Source organism: Manis pentadactyla, chromosome 11 (genome assembly GCF_030020395.1).
Source record: "Manis pentadactyla isolate mManPen7 chromosome 11, mManPen7.hap1, whole genome shotgun sequence".
In the NCBI taxonomy this organism is placed as follows: Eukaryota; Metazoa; Chordata; class Mammalia; order Pholidota; family Manidae; genus Manis; species Manis pentadactyla.
This window is the reverse complement of record NC_080029.1, coordinates 3,482,436-3,500,356: the sequence shown is the minus strand read 5'-3', so window position 1 is coordinate 3,500,356 and position 17,921 is coordinate 3,482,436. Positions and strand designations below refer to the sequence as shown.

At 39.8% G+C, this 17,921-nt stretch overlaps 1 protein-coding gene across 8 annotated transcripts in view; it reads right to left on the bottom strand.

Annotated features, from left to right (window-relative positions):
- The window catches only part of MOK (MOK protein kinase), a 47,113-nt gene that overhangs the window by 13,038 nt on the left and 16,154 nt on the right, over nt 1–17,921 (bottom strand). For 4 of the 8 annotated variants that reach the window (XM_057488133.1, XM_036882056.2, XM_036882058.2 and 1 more), the window contains 2 exons: nt 11,475–11,564; nt 9,891–9,961 (listed from right to left, as the gene is read on the bottom strand). The exons of the other annotated variants lie outside the window; for them this stretch is intronic. In XM_057488133.1, coding sequence (XP_057344116.1) covers nt 9,891–9,961; nt 11,475–11,564 — 161 coding nt within the window. The remainder of the gene's footprint in view (nt 1–9,890; nt 9,962–11,474; nt 11,565–17,921) is intronic. 8 annotated transcript variants of the gene reach the window in all.

Here is a 17,921-nt window from a genome sequence, read left to right as displayed (position 1 = left end):
CTAGAAAGAGCACAGCACAAAACACCCAACATATGAAGAATCGAGGAGGAGGAACAAGAAGGGAGAGAAGAAAAGAATCTCCAGACAGTGTATATAACAGCTCAATAAGCGAGCTAAGTTAGGCAGTAAGATACTAAAGAGGCTAACCTTGAACCTTTGGTAACCACGAATTTAAAGCCTGCAATGGCAATAAGTACATATCTTTCAATAGTCACCCTAAATGTTAATGGGTTGAATGCACCAATCAAAAGACACAGAGTAACAGAATGGATAAAAAAGCAAGACCCATCTATATGCTGCTTACAAGAAACTCACCTCAAACCCAAAGACATGTACAGACTAAAAGTCAAGGGATGGAAAAACATATTTCAAGCAAACAACAGTGAGAAGAAAGCAGGGGTTGCAGTACTAATATCAGACAAAATAGACTTCAAAACAAAGAAAGTAACAAGAGATAAAGAAGGACACTACATAATGATAAAGGGCTCAGTCAAACAAGAGGATATAACCATTCTAAATATATATGCACCCAACACAGGAGGACCAGCATATGTGAAACAAATACTAACAGAGCTAAAGGGGGATATAGACTGCAATGCATTCATTCTAGGAGACTTCAACACACCACTCACCCCAAAGGATAGATCCACTGGGCAGAAAATAAGTAAGGACACGGAAGCACTGAACAACACAGTAGAGCAGATGGACCTAATAGACATCTATAGAACTCTACATCCAAGAGCAGCAGGATATACATTCTTCTCAAGTGCACATGGAACATTCTCCAGAATAGACCACATACTAGGCCACAAAAAGGGCCTCAGAAAATTCCAAAAGATTGAAATCCTACCAACCAACTTTTCAGACCACAAAGGCATAAAACTAGAAATAACCTGTACAAAGAAAGCAAAGAGGCTCACAAACACATGGAGGCTTAACAACACGCTCCTAAATAATCAATGGATCAATGACCAAATCAAAATGGAGATCCAGCAATATATGGAAACAAATGACAACAACAACACTAAGCCCCAACTTCTGTGGGACACAGCAAAAGCAGTCTTAAGAGGAAAGTATATAGCAATCCAACCATATTTAAAAAAGGAAGAGCAATCCCAAATGAATGGTCTAATGTCACAATTATGGAAATTGGAAAAAGAAGAACAGATGAGGCCTAAGGTCAGCAGAAGGAGGGACATAATAAAGATCAGAGAAGAAATAAATAAAATTGAGAAGAATAAAACAACAGCAAAAATCAATGAAACCAAGAGCTGGTTCTTTGAGAAAATAAACAAAATAGATAAGCCTCTAGCCAGACTTATTAAGAAGAAAAGAGAGTCAACACAAATCAACAGTATCAGAAACGAGAAAGGAAAAATCACGATGGACCCCACGGAAATGCAAAGAATTATTGGAGAATACTATGAAAACCTATATGCTAACAAGCTGGGAAACCTAGGAGAAATGGACAACTTCCTAGAAAAATATAACCTTCCAAGATTGACCCAGGAAGAAACAGAAAATCTAAACAGACCAATTACCAGCAACAAAATTGAAGAGGTAATCAAAAAACTACCAAAGAACAAAACCCCCGGGCCAGATGGATTTACCTCGGAATTTTATCAGACATACAGGGAAGACATAATACCCATTCTCCTTAAAGTTTTCCAAAAAATAGAGGAGGAGGGGATACTCCCAAACTCATTCTATGAAGCTAACATCACCCTAATACCAAAACCAGGCAAAGACCCCACCAAAAAAGAAAACTACAGACCAATATCCCTGATGAACGTAGATGCAAAAATACTCAACAAAATATTAGCAAACCGAATTCAAAAATACATCAAAAGGATCATACACCAAGACCAAGTGGGATTCATCCCAGGGATGCAAGGATGGTACAACATTCGAAAGTCCATCAACATCATCCACCACATCAACAAAAAGAAAGACAAAAACCACATGATCATCTCCATAGATGCTGAAAAAGCATTTGACAAAGTTCAACATCCATTCATGTTAAAAACTCTCAGCAAAATGGGAATAGAGGGCAAGTACCTCAACATAATAAAGGCCATCTATGATAAACCCACAGCCAACATTATATTGAACAGCGAGAAGCTGAAAGCATTTCCTCTGAGATCGGGAACTAGACAGGGATGCCCACTCTCTCCACTGTTATTTAACATAGTACTGGAGGTCCTAGCTACGGCAATCAGACAAAATAAAGAAATACAAGGAATCCAGATTGGTAAAGAAGAAGTTAAACTGTCACTATTTGCAGATGACATGATACTGTACATAAAAAACCCTAAAGACTCCACCCCAAAACTACTAGAACTGATATCGGAATACAGCAAAGTTGCAGGATACAAAATCAACACACAGAAATCTGTGGCTTTCCTATATACTAACAATGAACCAACAGAAAGAGAAATCAGGAAAACAACTCCATTCACAATTGCATCCAAAAAAATAAAATACCTAGGAATAAACCTAACCAAAGAAGTGAAAGACTTATACTCTGAAAACTACAAGTCACTCTTAAGAGAAATTAAAGGGGACACTAACAGATGGAAACTCATCCCATGCTCGTGGCTAGGAAGAATTAATATCATTAAAATGGCCATCCTGCCCAAAGCAATATACAGATTTGATGCAATCCCTATGAAACTACCAGCAACATTCTTCAATGAACTGGAACAAATAATTCAAAAATTCATATGGAAACACCAAAGACCCCGAATAGCCAAAGCAATCCTGAGAAAGAAGAATAAAGTAGGGGGGATCTCACTCCCCAACTTCAAGCTCTACTATAAAGCCATAGTAATCAAGACAATTTGGTACTGGCAAAAGAGCAGAGCCACAGACCAATGGAACAGACTAGAGAATCCAGACATTAACCCAGACATATATGGTCAATTAATATTTGATAAAGGAGCCATGGACATACAATGGCAAAATGACAGTCTCTTCAACAGGTGGTGCTGGCAAAACTGGACAGCTACATGTAGGAGAATGAAACTGGACCATTGTCTAAGCCCATATACAAAAGTAAACTCCAAATGGATCAAAGACCTGAATGTAAGTCATGAAACCATTAAACTCTTGGAAGAAAACATAGGCACAAACCTCTTAGACATAAACATGAGTGACCTCTTCTTGAACATATCTCCCCGGGCAAGGAAAACAACAGCAAAAATGAGTAAGTGGGACTATATTAAGCTGAAAAGCTTCTGTACAGCAAAAGACACCATCAATAGAACAAGAAGGATCCCTACAGTATGGGAGAATATATTTGAAAATGACACATCTGATAAAGGCTTGACGTCCAGAATATATAAGGAGCTCTCACGCCTCAACAAACAAAAAACAAATAACCCAATTAAAAAATGGGCAGAGGAACTGAAGAGACAGTTCTCAAAAAAAGAAATACAGATGGCCAACAGACACATGAAAAGATGCTCCACATCGCTAATTATCAGAGAAATGCAAATTAAAACTACAATGAGGTATCACCTCACACCAGTAAGGATGGCTGCCATCCAAAAGACAAACAACAACAAATGTTGGCGAGGCTGTCGAGAAAGGGGAACCCTCCTACACTGCTGGTGGGAATGTAAGTTAGTCCAACCATTGTGGAAAGCAGTATGGAGGTACATCAAAATGCTCAAAACAGACTTACCATTTGACCCAGGAATTCCACTCCTAGGAATTTACCCTAAGAACGCAGCAATCAAGTTTGAGAAAGACAGATGCACCCCTATGTTTATTGCAGCACTATTTACAATAGCCAAGAATTGGAAGCAACCTAAATGTCCATCAATAGATGAATGGATAAAGAAGATGTGGTACATAAACACAATGGAATACTACTCAGCCATAAGAAAAGGGCAAATCCAATCATTTGCAGCAACATGGATGGAGCTGGAGGGTATTATGCTCAGTGAAACAAGCCAAGCGGAGAAAGAGAAATACCAAATGATTTCACTTATCTGTGGAATATAAGAACAAAGGAAAAACTGAAGGAACAAAACAGCAGCAGAATCACAGAACTCAAGAATGGACTAACAGGTACCAAAGGGAAAGGGACTGGGGAGGATGGGTGGGTAGGGAGGGATAAGGGAGGGAGAAGTAGGGGGGTATTAAGATTAACATGCATGGGGGGGTAGGAGAAAACGGAGGGCTGTACAACATAGAGAAGGCAAGTAGTGATTCTACAACATTTTGCTATGCTGATGGACAGTGACTGTAAAGGGGTTTATAGGGGAGACCTGGTATAGGGGAGAGCCTAGTAAACATAATATTCGTCATGTAAGTGTAGATTAGTGATAGCAAAAAAAAAAAAAGGGCAGTTCCTGTGTGGTAACCTCCAACGAGTTCTACACAAGGGTATAAAGGGCATATAAAAGTGTAGGCAAAGGGTCTGTTTGTGTTTATACAGAGGATCAAAGCCTAATTGGGCTACCCCGAAAATGAACTAAGATACGATATGAAAAAGAACTTCCAATATCTGCACTCTCTGGAAGACTCATGGCAGAAGATGATCATCAAAAAACCCCAACAAAGATCCACACACTGCTACAGCTGTAGATGCACTCATCCCACCAGTTCCTGGACTTGCCATGGGAATGAGGAAGGAGATATCTAAGCTGGCCTGTGCATACAGTAAAACAACAAAATTGGACTGGATCTATACTGTTGGAACTCAACCAAGAATTTGGAGAAGTGCAAATTGTAGCGCTCCAAAGTCTTACAACTACAAACTATTTGTTAAAAGAACATATGGCATGTGAACAGTCCCCAGGAATGGGTTGTTTTAATTTGTCTGATTTCTCTCAGACTGTTCAAGTTCAGTTGGACAATATCCACCATATCATAGATAAGTTTTCACAAATGCCTAAGGTGCCTAACTGGTTTTCTTGGTTTCACTGCAGATGGCTGGTAATTACAGATATGCTTTGGTTATGTAACTATACTCCTATTATGTTAATGTGTGTGTGCAATTTAAGTAGTAGCTTAAAACCTATACATGCTGAAGTTACTCTACAAGAAGATATATCAAAGAAATAATCAATCTTCCCATGCTCTCTTCCGCCTGCTACTTCTATAGCTTTTCTTCTTCCTTCCTAATTACAACCCTTAAATAGAATTCGTGCCTCATATCAAATTTACCGAGTATCATAATTCTTCCAAGTGGTAAAGATACCTCAAGACAAATGCTGGGCACAGACGCCACAGGGCATAAATATGCAAAGAAGTAAAAAGCTAACTTTTTCAAACAATAAGGCTTCTCTCTCACTTACCAACTTCACATTTCCCTGTATGGCCCCGGAAGATGACTGGTTAGCCAGAGACGGGTAAGATTCCTCAAGGGAGGAACAACCTAAGACAGGCACAGTCGCAGGGGGGCCATCAGGTGAGAAATTGGGGATCAACAGAGGCGAGGCTTAGAACCTCACCCCCCCGTTCTGAGAGAAATCTTCTGCATACGTGGATGTTTTATTGCCCTGGTCTAGCTTGGATTAACACATAGTCTACAGGCACACACCTGATCATCTACATGTGCTCTCTTACAACACTAAACTATGTTTTCTACCTTTATCTTGTATCTACCTACCACTTCAGCATTTTATTAAAAATAATAATAAAGAGAGAAATGTGGTATCCACATATACATATAAATCAAGTATAAAAACCAAATGAGTATTCATATTTGAACTGACTGTTTAGAGTTCATAATGCATGAGCAAAACCGAAAGTTTCTGTGATGACTGCCCTTGTACTGTTCACTATGTAACTTATTCATTATGTAAGAATTTGTTCTCCATGTAGGAACTTGTTTGTTATGCCTCAGAAGATTGGAGACTGACAAAAATTAGGCTTGGGGTGGATTAATGATTGTGCATTGAGCACTGACTCCCCTATACAGAATTTTATTGTTGTTAACAACCATTTGATCAATAAATATGAGAGATGCCCTCACAAAAAAAAAAAAAAAAAAAAAAAAAGGACAGACTTCCAATGGTAAAATAAATTAGTAACCGGGATGTAATGTATAGCATAAGGAATATAGTCAAGATATTGTAACAGCCTGGTAGGGTGATAGCTGGAACCTAGAATTATGTATATAAATGTTCTACCACTGTGTTGTACACTTGAAACTCATGTAATGTAATACTGTGTGTCAACTACCCTTCAATAAAAAATAATTATTAAAAAAAAAAAAAAGCTTACGGAAAAAAAAAAAAAAATACCAATGGTGTTTTTCAATGAGATGAAACAAATAATTATAAAATTTGTATGGAAACCACAAAAGACCCCAATAGCCAAAGCAATCTTGAAAAAGAAGAGCAAAACTGGAGTCATCATTCTCCTTGATTCCAAACTACCCTACAAAGCCACAGTAGTCAAAACAGTTTGGTCTGGCTCAAAGACAGATCAGTGGGACAGAACAGAGAGCCCAGAAATAAACCCATGCATATATGGTCAATTAATGTACGACATAGGAGGCAAGAACATACAAAGGGGACAAGACAGTCTTTCCAATAAATGGTGTTAGGAAAAATGGACAGCTACATTTAAAAGAATGAAAATACCACTTTCTTATACTGCACACAGAAGTAAACCCCAAATGGATTAAAGAGCTAATGTAAGACCAGAAACCATAAAACCCCTAAAAGAAAATAGAGGCAGTAAACTCTGGACAGCAGTGTCAGCCATTTTCTTCTGGATATGTCTCCCCAAGGAAGAGAAACGAAGGTAAAAATAAACAAGTAGGACTACTTCAAACTAAAAAGCTGCTGCATAGTGAAGGAAACCATCAACAAAATAAAAAAGCAACCTAGTGAATGGGAGAACATATTTGCACATGATATATCCAACAAGGGGTTAACATCTAAAATAAATAAAAGAACTCTTACAACTCAACACCAAAAAAGCAAATAATCTTACTGAAAACAGGCAGAGGACCCAAACAGACATTTTTCCAAATTAGACATGTAGATGGCCAACAGGCACATGAAAGATGCTCATTAATCATGATGGAAATGGAAATCAAAACCACAATGAGATGCCACTTCACACCAGTCAGAACAGCTAATATCAAAAAAAAAGAAAGAAAGAAATAACAAGTGTTGATAAGGATGTAGAGAAAAGGGAACCCTTGTGCACTGTTGGTGGGAATGTAAATTGGTGCAGTCACTGTGGAAAACAGTATGGAGGGTTCTCAAAAAACTAAAAATAGAAATACCATACAACCCAGTAATTCCATTTATAGGTATTTACCCAAAGGAAACAAAAACACTAATTTATTTGAAAAGATACATGCACCCCTATGTTTATTGCAGCACTATTTACAATAACTGAGATACAGGAGTATCTATCAATAGATGAATGGATAAAGAAGATGTGGTATATATATGCAACGGAATATTATTTAGCCATAAAAAAGAATGAAATATTGCCATCTGTGACAACATAGACAACACAGACCTAGAGCATATTATGCTAAGTGAAATAAGACAGAGAATGACAAATATCATATGATTTCACTTGTATGTGGAATCTATAAAAAAACAAAGAAACAAACAAAATAGAAATGGGCTCATAAGATACAAAGAACAAACTGGTGGTTGCCATAGGGAAGGTGGATGGGGGTGTGTCTGAAATAGGTGAAGGGAATAAAGAGGTACAAACTTCCAGTTATGAAATAAGTAAGTCACAGGGATGAAAAATAGAACATAGGGAATATAATCATAATATTGTAATAGCCTTGTATGGTGACATACGGTAACTACACTTATGGTGGTGAATATCCATAGCATAAAGAATTGGTGAATCACTATATTGGAACACAATATTGTATATCAACTTTACTTCAATAAAAAAAATAAGTGAAAAACAAACAGGATGGTGTCATAGGCTTGGAAGAAAATTGCAGTGACAGAAATGTTGCATCATTCCCACTCTGAATGGCATAGAGACTGACAGTGTAAGGAAAACAAAGACATCAAGGAAGTATAGGAATGCTGTAACAGGGTTAACTTCTACCTTCTTTTTTATATATGCACAAGAGCGATATAGGGGAAAATGTCTAAATATATCTAAAAGAATTCATTTAATAAAGACAGAACTAAAACTGCTAACTGCTAAGAAAGCTAAGTATCACAGCTGAATTGACAATGTTTTCTTTTTAGTTGGTACATAACAAATGGTGCCTATCACACTTAATGGGTCAGAGTTGATGAAATACAAAAATACAACTGAGTTGATCAAAGCAATGTGGAGCAAAATAGTTATCATGTTGCATGGTAATAAGGCACACTGCATAAGCTACTCACGGAAATGGACTGTAATGCTATACTTACAGCCAAACCAAGCTTGTTTTGCTGTTGCCTACTTGATTCACTCCCCATTATCATGGACTTATTTCAGGGTGCCTTCCCCACACACTGCCTCTACAAGGTATAACAGTAAGGTGACAAGGCCGGCCTGCTAAACCTGGAACAGCCAGTACTCCTGAAGGCAGCCAATAACTGGCATTTCTGGGCCTGACCCATCTGCTGACAGTGGAGGGCCTCAGGGTCTGAGTCACCAAGTTCACCAAGAGAGGAGGAGGAGGACAGGCAGAGAAGCAGAGGCAGGGAACCATGTGGCTCAAGGCACTTTCCTGGTTTCTGGCTGGAGGCCTGACTGAGCTTTCTGCAAGAGACCTGTGGTTTTACATAAACTCCCTCCGTTGTGTGTGAACAGGCTGAATGGCATGTGCTCCTTGAAATGAAAACAGTCTAAACACAAAGCTCAGTATCTTTCATCATCATCCAGGTGGACAACTGACACCTGTAGCACACAGGGAACAGTGATTGGCACTAAGAAGATACCAATGATGGGCTGACAGGCCCCACTGTCAGAGAGCGAACATACCAGTGGACAGAGTGGGGAAGACAATAAAGAACCAGATACATGTCAGGCCTTGTGTGTGAGAGAAACAAACAAGAGAGATGCAACAGAGGCAAGAAGGTGAGGAAGGCGCAACCACTCCCAGGCCCTAGAGCAGGAACCGGCAAGGGCAGAGGCACAGTTAACTCTCCATTCTCGAAAGCAAGGTAACTGAACTTGAAACAGTTAGAAAGGACAGCAGATCAGACACAACCCAATGAGACAGTAGGTGCCTCTATAATCAGGTTATAATCTTAACAAGTTCTTCCTTATAAACTCCAAGACAGCCTTTCCTGCAGATGGCATGAGCCCAGAGCCATAAGCACAATGCACCCAGACAAACAAATCAGAGCTGCTGATGGTGCAGCCAGTTCTCCAGTCACTCACTCTGACGAAGAACTCCGTGAACACTCTTCCTAAGTGAGTAGCTAGAAAAGTACCTTTATTGTGTGTCACTGGTCTCCCCACCACCATCTGCAGCCCTATGGCACACATAGCAGACCTCTTCCAACCCCAACTCCCATTTCATGACTTGAAAGCCCAAAATGACATTCTTCAGGTTGGCTTGCAGCTGGGGGTTCCAAATGGGATTCAGGTTCTGCCTAAATCAGAGAAACAGGATTCAGGCGTGATCCTCAGAACGGGACGGGCCTGGGTGCACAGCACCCCCAACGGAGACCCGTGGTATCGAAGACCTGAGCTGGCTCCATGTCCCCTGTACCATCCTCACCCACATCAGCTGGCCAGCTGCAGGCCTTGTGGCTTTACTTCTCATTTGCAGCCATGCTCTGGGTAGACTAGTTTGCCAGAAAAAAACCTTCCAAGATTGAACTGGTCCAGTACTATATATTCATATACAACTACTGCACTATGGTGACTAATGGTTTCGAGAAATAAAACTACAAGCTTTAAAGAAGATCTTAGAATAGCTTGCAAATTATTCTACATACCTTGTATTAGCTCATAAATATTCATGTCCATAAGTTCACATATTAGTGCAAGAGAACCAGATTTTCTGTCACTGGAGAAGAAAGAAGGTCTTTAAAATATTTTTCTCATCTTAATCAGAAAGTATAATAAAAAATTAATTCATTTGTAAACATTTCTGGTATACATAAAGCTCCCCCATGTTAGACAAAGACCTATGTGCAATGACTGAAACAGAACTTTTGAGTTTTAATCAATATTTCAGGTAAAATTAATTAAAAATAATAAAACTCTACTTCAAGTAAAAATTCTAAAAGCTGCCCCCCCTTTTCAGAGCTGTATCTTAAAAATATAAAAATAACCATTAGCAGAAAGAAGAAATGAGGTTAAGGAGTCAGCTAAGCAAAACAATCAAAGCAAAAATAATTTAATTCATACTCTGTGACTGTAAATTTAGTTTTAATTTACTTAAACTTCTTCCATGTAATGGGATAGATTACAATGCCAGGGAGCAAAACCCAAACACCAGTCAAGGGAAAAGGGAGACGAGCTCATGCCATGCTAGCACGTGCACAAAGCAGGGACAGAGGCCTCTGGCCAAGCCACCAGCTTCTCCTGAGTTCCAACAGCCCTTAAGGGACCCCTGAGCTGGGCTGGGGAGCCCATATAACCCCAGACCCTGCCTGGTGTGCCTCCGGTGGGTCTGGAAAGGGTCTTTGCTGTCTCTCAGGGCTCTTTGGAAGCCCATGTGTGATCCTGGACAGAAGTGCTTTGTAAAGCACACGTACAGCGGCTCAGTGACTGCATGCAGGCGACACGCTCTGGGCCTGGCCGGAACCGACAGCTCAGAGTACTGCAGGCCAGGAGGCCATGTGGTTGCGCACAGCGTTTTATTCTTACTTTAAAACTACTCAGTGCTCTGATTAAAATCTGCTGCACTTTAATTGTCAGACTGTTGTTTCTTGGCTGGCTCTGAAGGCCTGGAGGGAGCAGCAGAGCGCTTCCCACACGGGGCACCCCTCAGCTCAGTGCCGCCCCAGCCCACGCAAAGGCAGGGCCTGAGCCGTGGCTGAGCACCTGGCTCAGCGTCAGAAGTGCGGGGCAGAGCTGCCAGCACGCGCGGACGAGCTGTGCGCTGCTTCCTGATCAGTAAGTAAGCCTTATAGAAACTCTCCCGTATTGGAAATGCAAATCCCCTGAAATCATATCAGTTATAGTTAGAAAGGCTACATGAGCCTGTGCAGATAGCAAGCTGCAAGGACAAAGCACACACTTCCTTCAACTATGGCAACAGGGCTTTCTGCCAGATCCTAATTCCCACCCGTGGCCTCCGAGGCCCAGCCACCTCCATACAGAAACGTGACTAAGCTACAGGGAGGAACCTCTTGAATCATGTGTACTTTCATGCTATGGAGTCATCTACATGAAGGCATTTCCACATTAGGAATCGGATACACATTTGTCCAAATAAATATGTAACTTAAGATAAAATGAAAACTGCTCTCTGAGCAAATATTTTACATAACTACTATGGTTTTCTTTCTTAAAAAGAGATTTAATCATTATCATCAAATTTAGGTACTTTTTAAAGCTCTGAATATACTTACAAAACCACTTCATGCAATGTGAGGATGTTTGGGTGTGGACTCAGGCGCCTCAGTGCTTGTACCTCCCGTAGGCTGTTCACTTGCTCAATACTACCGGGCAGGTAAAGATAAACAACTAATGTATAATTTAAGTCAACTTTAAACTTCAAGTTATTAAATCTTTATTATCTATGATCACAACTGAGAAACTCACAAACACTTCAAGCAAGTTAACAAGTTTTATTTCTCCCATTAGCAGTTTAACTTAAGCATATTTCATTTCTGCATCATCCTATAAAAATCCAGTTTCTTACTGCTTTGGACATATATTCACATTTTTCCCACCTAAGCTCTTGAAAGAATACCTTGGTAGTTTCTTTTACAATTAATAAACACAGAAACAGATACAAAAATTTCCTACTAATTTATGGGAACTAGCCTACTAAATACCACATGAAAATAAGCATTTCAAATTTCCATGAAGAGATCCACCCTTCCTTCTTACCTTTAATGAAAGCTGTTCTTTTTTTCAATTTCATCCACTGTCGAGTGGTGTCCTCGGCAGGTGTGTCTTACTGCAGGCTTTATGAAAGCTGCTCTGCCTGACACTGTATCCACATTCAAAACCACGCCGCTACAAATGTGACACAAGCTGACAGCCTGAGGCTGGCTGTCACCACCCTCCAGACAGACCCCTTTTCAGGAGACACCCCTGCCTATGGATGGGCCCGATGGCTCATACTCAGTCGAATGACCCAACCAACAGCGACTTCCATCTTAAATGCTCTAAAAGAAACCAGTTGTGGAAATATTCTTTCTTTGAACTGGCAAAACCGTTCTGCCAACTTCTAACATAAAGTGTAAAGCTCTACATTTTGTTTGGTTATTCAAAGAGTAATTATAGTTATATCCAATAGTATATTATTATTATCCTAAGTCAATATGGATGAATATTTTCAGTCTCTCTCCTGTTCTAGCCAACAAACGGGGGGCCTGATATATAAGAAGAGCCTGAATAGTCTGGGTATAAAGATAATTCTGACTAAAAGTTTTAGACCCCTTTTTCATTACTCTCCTTTATCACCTCTCTCACACCCAGGATGGAGTTCAAAGTGTTAGCCGTTTATGTGCCATGGTCAACAACCAACCAGAAATGAAGAGCCCATAATGGTGGAACAGGGTCCGAAGTGGGGGGCAAAGCAGGGGAGAGTTTTCGGAACCAGGCACAGACTCTGTAGCTGCTGGAGAGAGGGGAGGTCTGGGGCCAGGGGCCAGGGGCAGGGCAGGGGGGGAAGGGCAGCACTTAAGAAGCTCAAGGATGGCAGCTATTTACCACCAGAATATGAGTCTTTCACTATTTTAATAACCATCTCAACAGCCATACTGGTGTGTAAAGAAACTGATCCTGACTTTCTCCATTCATTACATGAGCCTGGTACCCACCCTACCGCCTGTTCCTCAGCAGCACCCTAGCCCGCAGAACCAGCGCCTGTCCTAAATGCCTCTAGAGCGGTGCTTCCCAAAGTGTGTCCCACAGAATGTTATTTCCCTAGAGAATGCTTTGAAGATATTTCATGAGTTTGAGACAGGTCCACTCTAGTTCCTTTTGGAGAGTCACAATTTATAGTTGATACTAAAGCTTTCAAAAACCCTACAAAATTAATAAAACAGTTTACCTTGATTTAAACCAACATTTCCCAAACCTTTTGTCCCCAGGACCCATTCTTACAAACTATCTAGTCACCATCCCTTAAAACTAGGGTTCCAGAGAATGCACCAACTCCAAACCATCCTTTGAATGACATGATAGAAATAATATTTTTCCTTAGAGCAGGGGAGATGATAAAGACACAAATAAGGCAAAAGGAAGGAAAAAACATCAAGTGAAACATTCTTTGGGGAGCACGTAAGCAACTGATTGAAGAGAACCTTTCCATCCCCTTCTCGGGGGCTGCTTTGGAAGAGGCCACCAAGGCTCTTCTCAGCCCCATACCTTGAGGGGGTCCCTGACTCAGGAAGAGGCCACTGAAGACCCCCACCTCTGCCTGGTGTCATGCATCTGCCTATATATAACACGCCATGAGTCAGTAGCTCTCAACTGGGGGACCTTGCCCCCAGAAGACATTTGACAATATCTGGGAACATTTTTAGGTGCTGCACGTTGGAGAGGGAATGATAATGGCATTCAGTGGCAGCAGCCGGTGATGATGCTAAATACCTTTGCTAAACACCTTATATTGCAGAGCCCAACAAACACTAAGCCAGGCCCAAAAGTCAATAGTGCCAAGGCTGAGATACCCTGCTTTAGGTGGAAACAGCAAGAAACAAATTGGGGCCAGCAATAATTCTAGCACCCTATTTGAAATTTAATTCTTGAACACTCTGAAAAAAATTAATTTTTAAAACTAGGTAGTCAGCCATGTCATTTAGACAAACAAATATCCACTCTTCTCATCTTTAATATGAAAACTAGTTATCTTACCCTGAAACACATTTTACTTATTGCACACAGAATCCTCCACAGGCATTTGACCAGTACATTTAGAAAGGCATATTTCTCTAGGTATTGCTTGTCTTTGTTCAAATATCAGTGCTTAATAACATCCACATCAACTCTGTTCTCTCTTAAAAATCATGAAAAAAAATGTAAGATCTAGAAATAACCACTTTCCTTTGCCTTGAAGTTGTTTGAATTTTGTGATCAGGGGACATTCAGTTTGTTTTTCATTCTGTTAGAAATAGAAAATATCATGGAATTGAGCATAGAGGAATGCAGGCAGTCCCTGCTTCAAAAAGAACCAGATGATATCTGTATCTACCAAAAATGAATTTTTTTCTACAATTGGAAATAATTATAATTAGCAGGTCTAAGTCTTTAAAAAATAAAAATGGTTATTTATGAAATTTCAACATTTTGTTTCATCGAAAGTATTTTATGGGAAGTAAGATTACCTAACCAATCCAATCTGTAGGAATGAAGTCCTCAAGGTGAAGGGGACAAAGAAGTGGCTATATTAATACTAGACAAAACCAATTTCAAAATAAGGATTATTACTATTTATGATTTCATGAGGATAAAAAGGCCCAATACATCAGGAAGACATGGCAATTATTAAGTGTGTATGTGCTAAATAACAAAGCCTCAGTACACATAAAGTTAAAAACTGACAGCACTAAAAGAAGAAAGTGTTAGAGGTCTTAACACTGCTCGACCATAATTGGTAGAGCAATTATTCAAAAAATCAGTCAAGATACAGATTGTAACAGTAGTATTAACTACCTTGACCTAACTGACAGTGTATTCAACACCTACAGATAAAATATGCTTTTCAAGTAGATACAGAACACTCACTCTGATAAACAACGTGCTGGATCCAAAGATAAGTTTCAGTAAATTTAAAAATATTAAAGACTTACAGAACATGTTCTCTGACCACAATGGATTTAAATTAGAAATCAGTAATAGTAATAAGCTACCTAGAAAGGCCCAAATGTTTGCAAATTAAGTAACATACTTGTAAATAATTCATGGGTAAAGAAGAAATTACAAGAGAAATCAGAAAACATTTCAAACCAAGCAGTAAGAAAGCACATCATATCAAAATTTATAAGACGCAGGTCCAACAGTGCTTAGAAGGATATTTATGGCTTTAAATGCTCATGTTACAAAGGAAGAAATGGTTTAAGTCAATTATCTAAGTTTTCATCTTAAAACAGAAAATAAGAGTAAGTTAAATACAAAGTAGAAGAAAAGCAATAATAAAGAAAAGAACAGAAAAGGTGAAATGAATAAAGAAAAAAGAGAACAGAAATCAGTGAACTAGAAAATAATAAGAGAAAATCAATAAAGCCCAAAGTTGATTCTTTAAAAAAATAATAAAATTGATAAACCCATGAAAGACTAATGGAGGAAAAATGACATAAAGCCCTAATGCCATCAACCTATAACAGGAATGAAAAAGTAGATATTAAAAAGCAAAAAGGAAATATTATGAACAACTGCATGTCAATAAATATGACAATTAAGATTAAATGGACAAATTACTTTTAATCTAAAAACATTTAACAAAAAAACATAATTATTATATGTTTTGGTGTTTTCTTCTTCCTTGGATACCTTGTATTGGAAGATCTGTTCACTTCCATGGCCTGAGAGACTATTTCCTTCCCCAGATTTGGGGAAGTTTTCAGCAATTATTTCCTCAAAGACACTATCCCTTTTTCTCTCTCTTCTTGTTTTGGTACCCCTATAATGTGAATATTATTCCGTTTGGATTGGTCACACAGTTCTCATTATTCTTCATTCCTAGAGATCCTTTTTTTCTCTCTGTGCCTCAGCTTCTTTATATTACTGTTCTCTAATTTCATTTACTGTCTCCTCTACCTTATCTAATCTGCTTTTAAATCCCTCCGTTGTATGTTTCATTTCAGATACTGTAGTTTTAAAAGTTTCTATCTTTCTTGAAGTCCTCCCTGAGATCTTGAATATTTTTCTGTAGCTCCATGAGCATGTTTATAATTTTTATTTTGAAATCTTTATCAAGAAGATTGGTGATTTCAGTTTCACTTAGCCCTCTTTCTGGTGTTTGAGGGTCTTTGGTTTGTACAGGATTGTTTTGCCTTTTCATATTTCTGATAAATAATATGAAATAATGACTTTTTGTAGGCAGCACCCTCTAGCGCCCAGAAGTTCTACTCTCTGGAGCTACTCAGCACCTGGAGCAATGGCAGGGATTGCAGGTGAGCGGCACTGGTGCCTGTCAGAAGGGAAGTGCTCTTTCCTGCTTCCAATCTGCAGTTCCTGCCTCCATGGCCAGGGCCAGTGGCCTGAGCATGCAGGGAGTACCCTCTGCTTTATGCCCTTGTAGCTGCTATAGGTGGGGCCACCCTCCAGCTGGCCTGGCACAATAGCGGGTACAGCAGGTTTGTGAACTGGTGCTGGTGGGGAGGAAGGAGCAGCAGGCTGTGTATTGCAGTGGGGGCCTCAGGGCTTCACTGTTAGCCAGGGAGATGGAGGTATGAAGCTCCTGAAAGTTTCCAACCTACTGGGCTGAGTGTGCTGGGATGATTTGTCCACCTGTCTTTTCTCCTGAGCAGCAATCTCTCTGTAATCCTTGCCACTTTAGCAACCCTCTTTCTGTTGGGAAGTCTTTCTAAGTGCAAAGTGCCTGCCTTTCTTTTGTCCCAGAGTGGCTGGTTGTGGGTATCTGTTCTCCACAAGTAGCTGGAATCTCAGTCTCTCTAAGTATTCTGCCTGTCTTTGTTTTTCAACCCCACTAATCTCAGAACACTATGTAATGTGGGTTCGTGCTCCTGGAGCAGCTCTCCAGGGGTGGGTGTTTGGCAGTCCTGGGCTTCTACTCCCTCACTGCTCTGTTTCTCTTCCTCTGGCCTGTGAGCTGGGGTGTGGGAGGACTTGGGTCCTGCCGGATCATGGCTTTGCTACTTTAACTCTTTTCCATGAGGTCTGCTCTTTTCCCCAGATGTAGGCCATCTGTTGCAGTCTTCTTTCTGGTCACTCTTTCAGAATTAGTTTTATTTGCTGTATTTTTGTCTTACATGTGGTTTTGGGAGGAGGTTTCTGCCTCACTTCTCATACCACCACCTTTTTCCCTGGTGCTATTTGATTCTTTAATATTCCATGGTACAGATGTGCCATGATATTATTACCCATTCCACTACTTCATTTTGTTTTCAGCTTTTTACCACTATTAATTATGTTGTAATGAACAACATGGGGGGTCAGGGGAGAACCTCCCCACAAAGAAACTTCTAGGCCCTGATGATTTCACTAGAGAATTATTTCAAACATTTAAGGAAGAAATACTCTTACCCATTTCACAAAAGGAGATACATGAATGGGCAATAAGCCTATGAATAAGTAGTCATCATTGTCAGTCACCAAGAGGAAGTAGAAACTAAAACCACAGTCAGATAACACTACACACTCACCAGAATGGCTACAATTTAAAAGACTAACAACATCAAATGCTGGTGAGGATATGGAGCAACTGGAACTCTCCCAACTGGTGGGAATGTAAAAGTATAATCACTTTGGAAAAAGGCTTGGCAGTTTCTTATAAAGTTAAGCGTACACCTACCCTTTGACTCAGCGATTCTATTCTAGGTAATTACCTAGGAAAAATGAAAGCATATACTCCAACAAGTCTTTTATGAGAGTTTTGAGGCAGCTTTATTCATAACAGTGCCAAACTGGAAACCACCCAAAAGTCTATTAACAGGAGAACGTATAAACAGACTGGGCTGTAAGTTATAGACTGGAATGAATTCTACTGGGCAGTAAAAAGGTGTGAACTATGGGGACAACAGTACAGATGAATCTCAGAGACTTTATATGAGGTAAAGGAGCTGGACACTCGAGTACATACTGTGAGATTCCATTTAATAGGAATTGCTAGAAAAGGATAAAGGAAAAAAACACAGAACAGTGATTGCCTGGGATGGAGG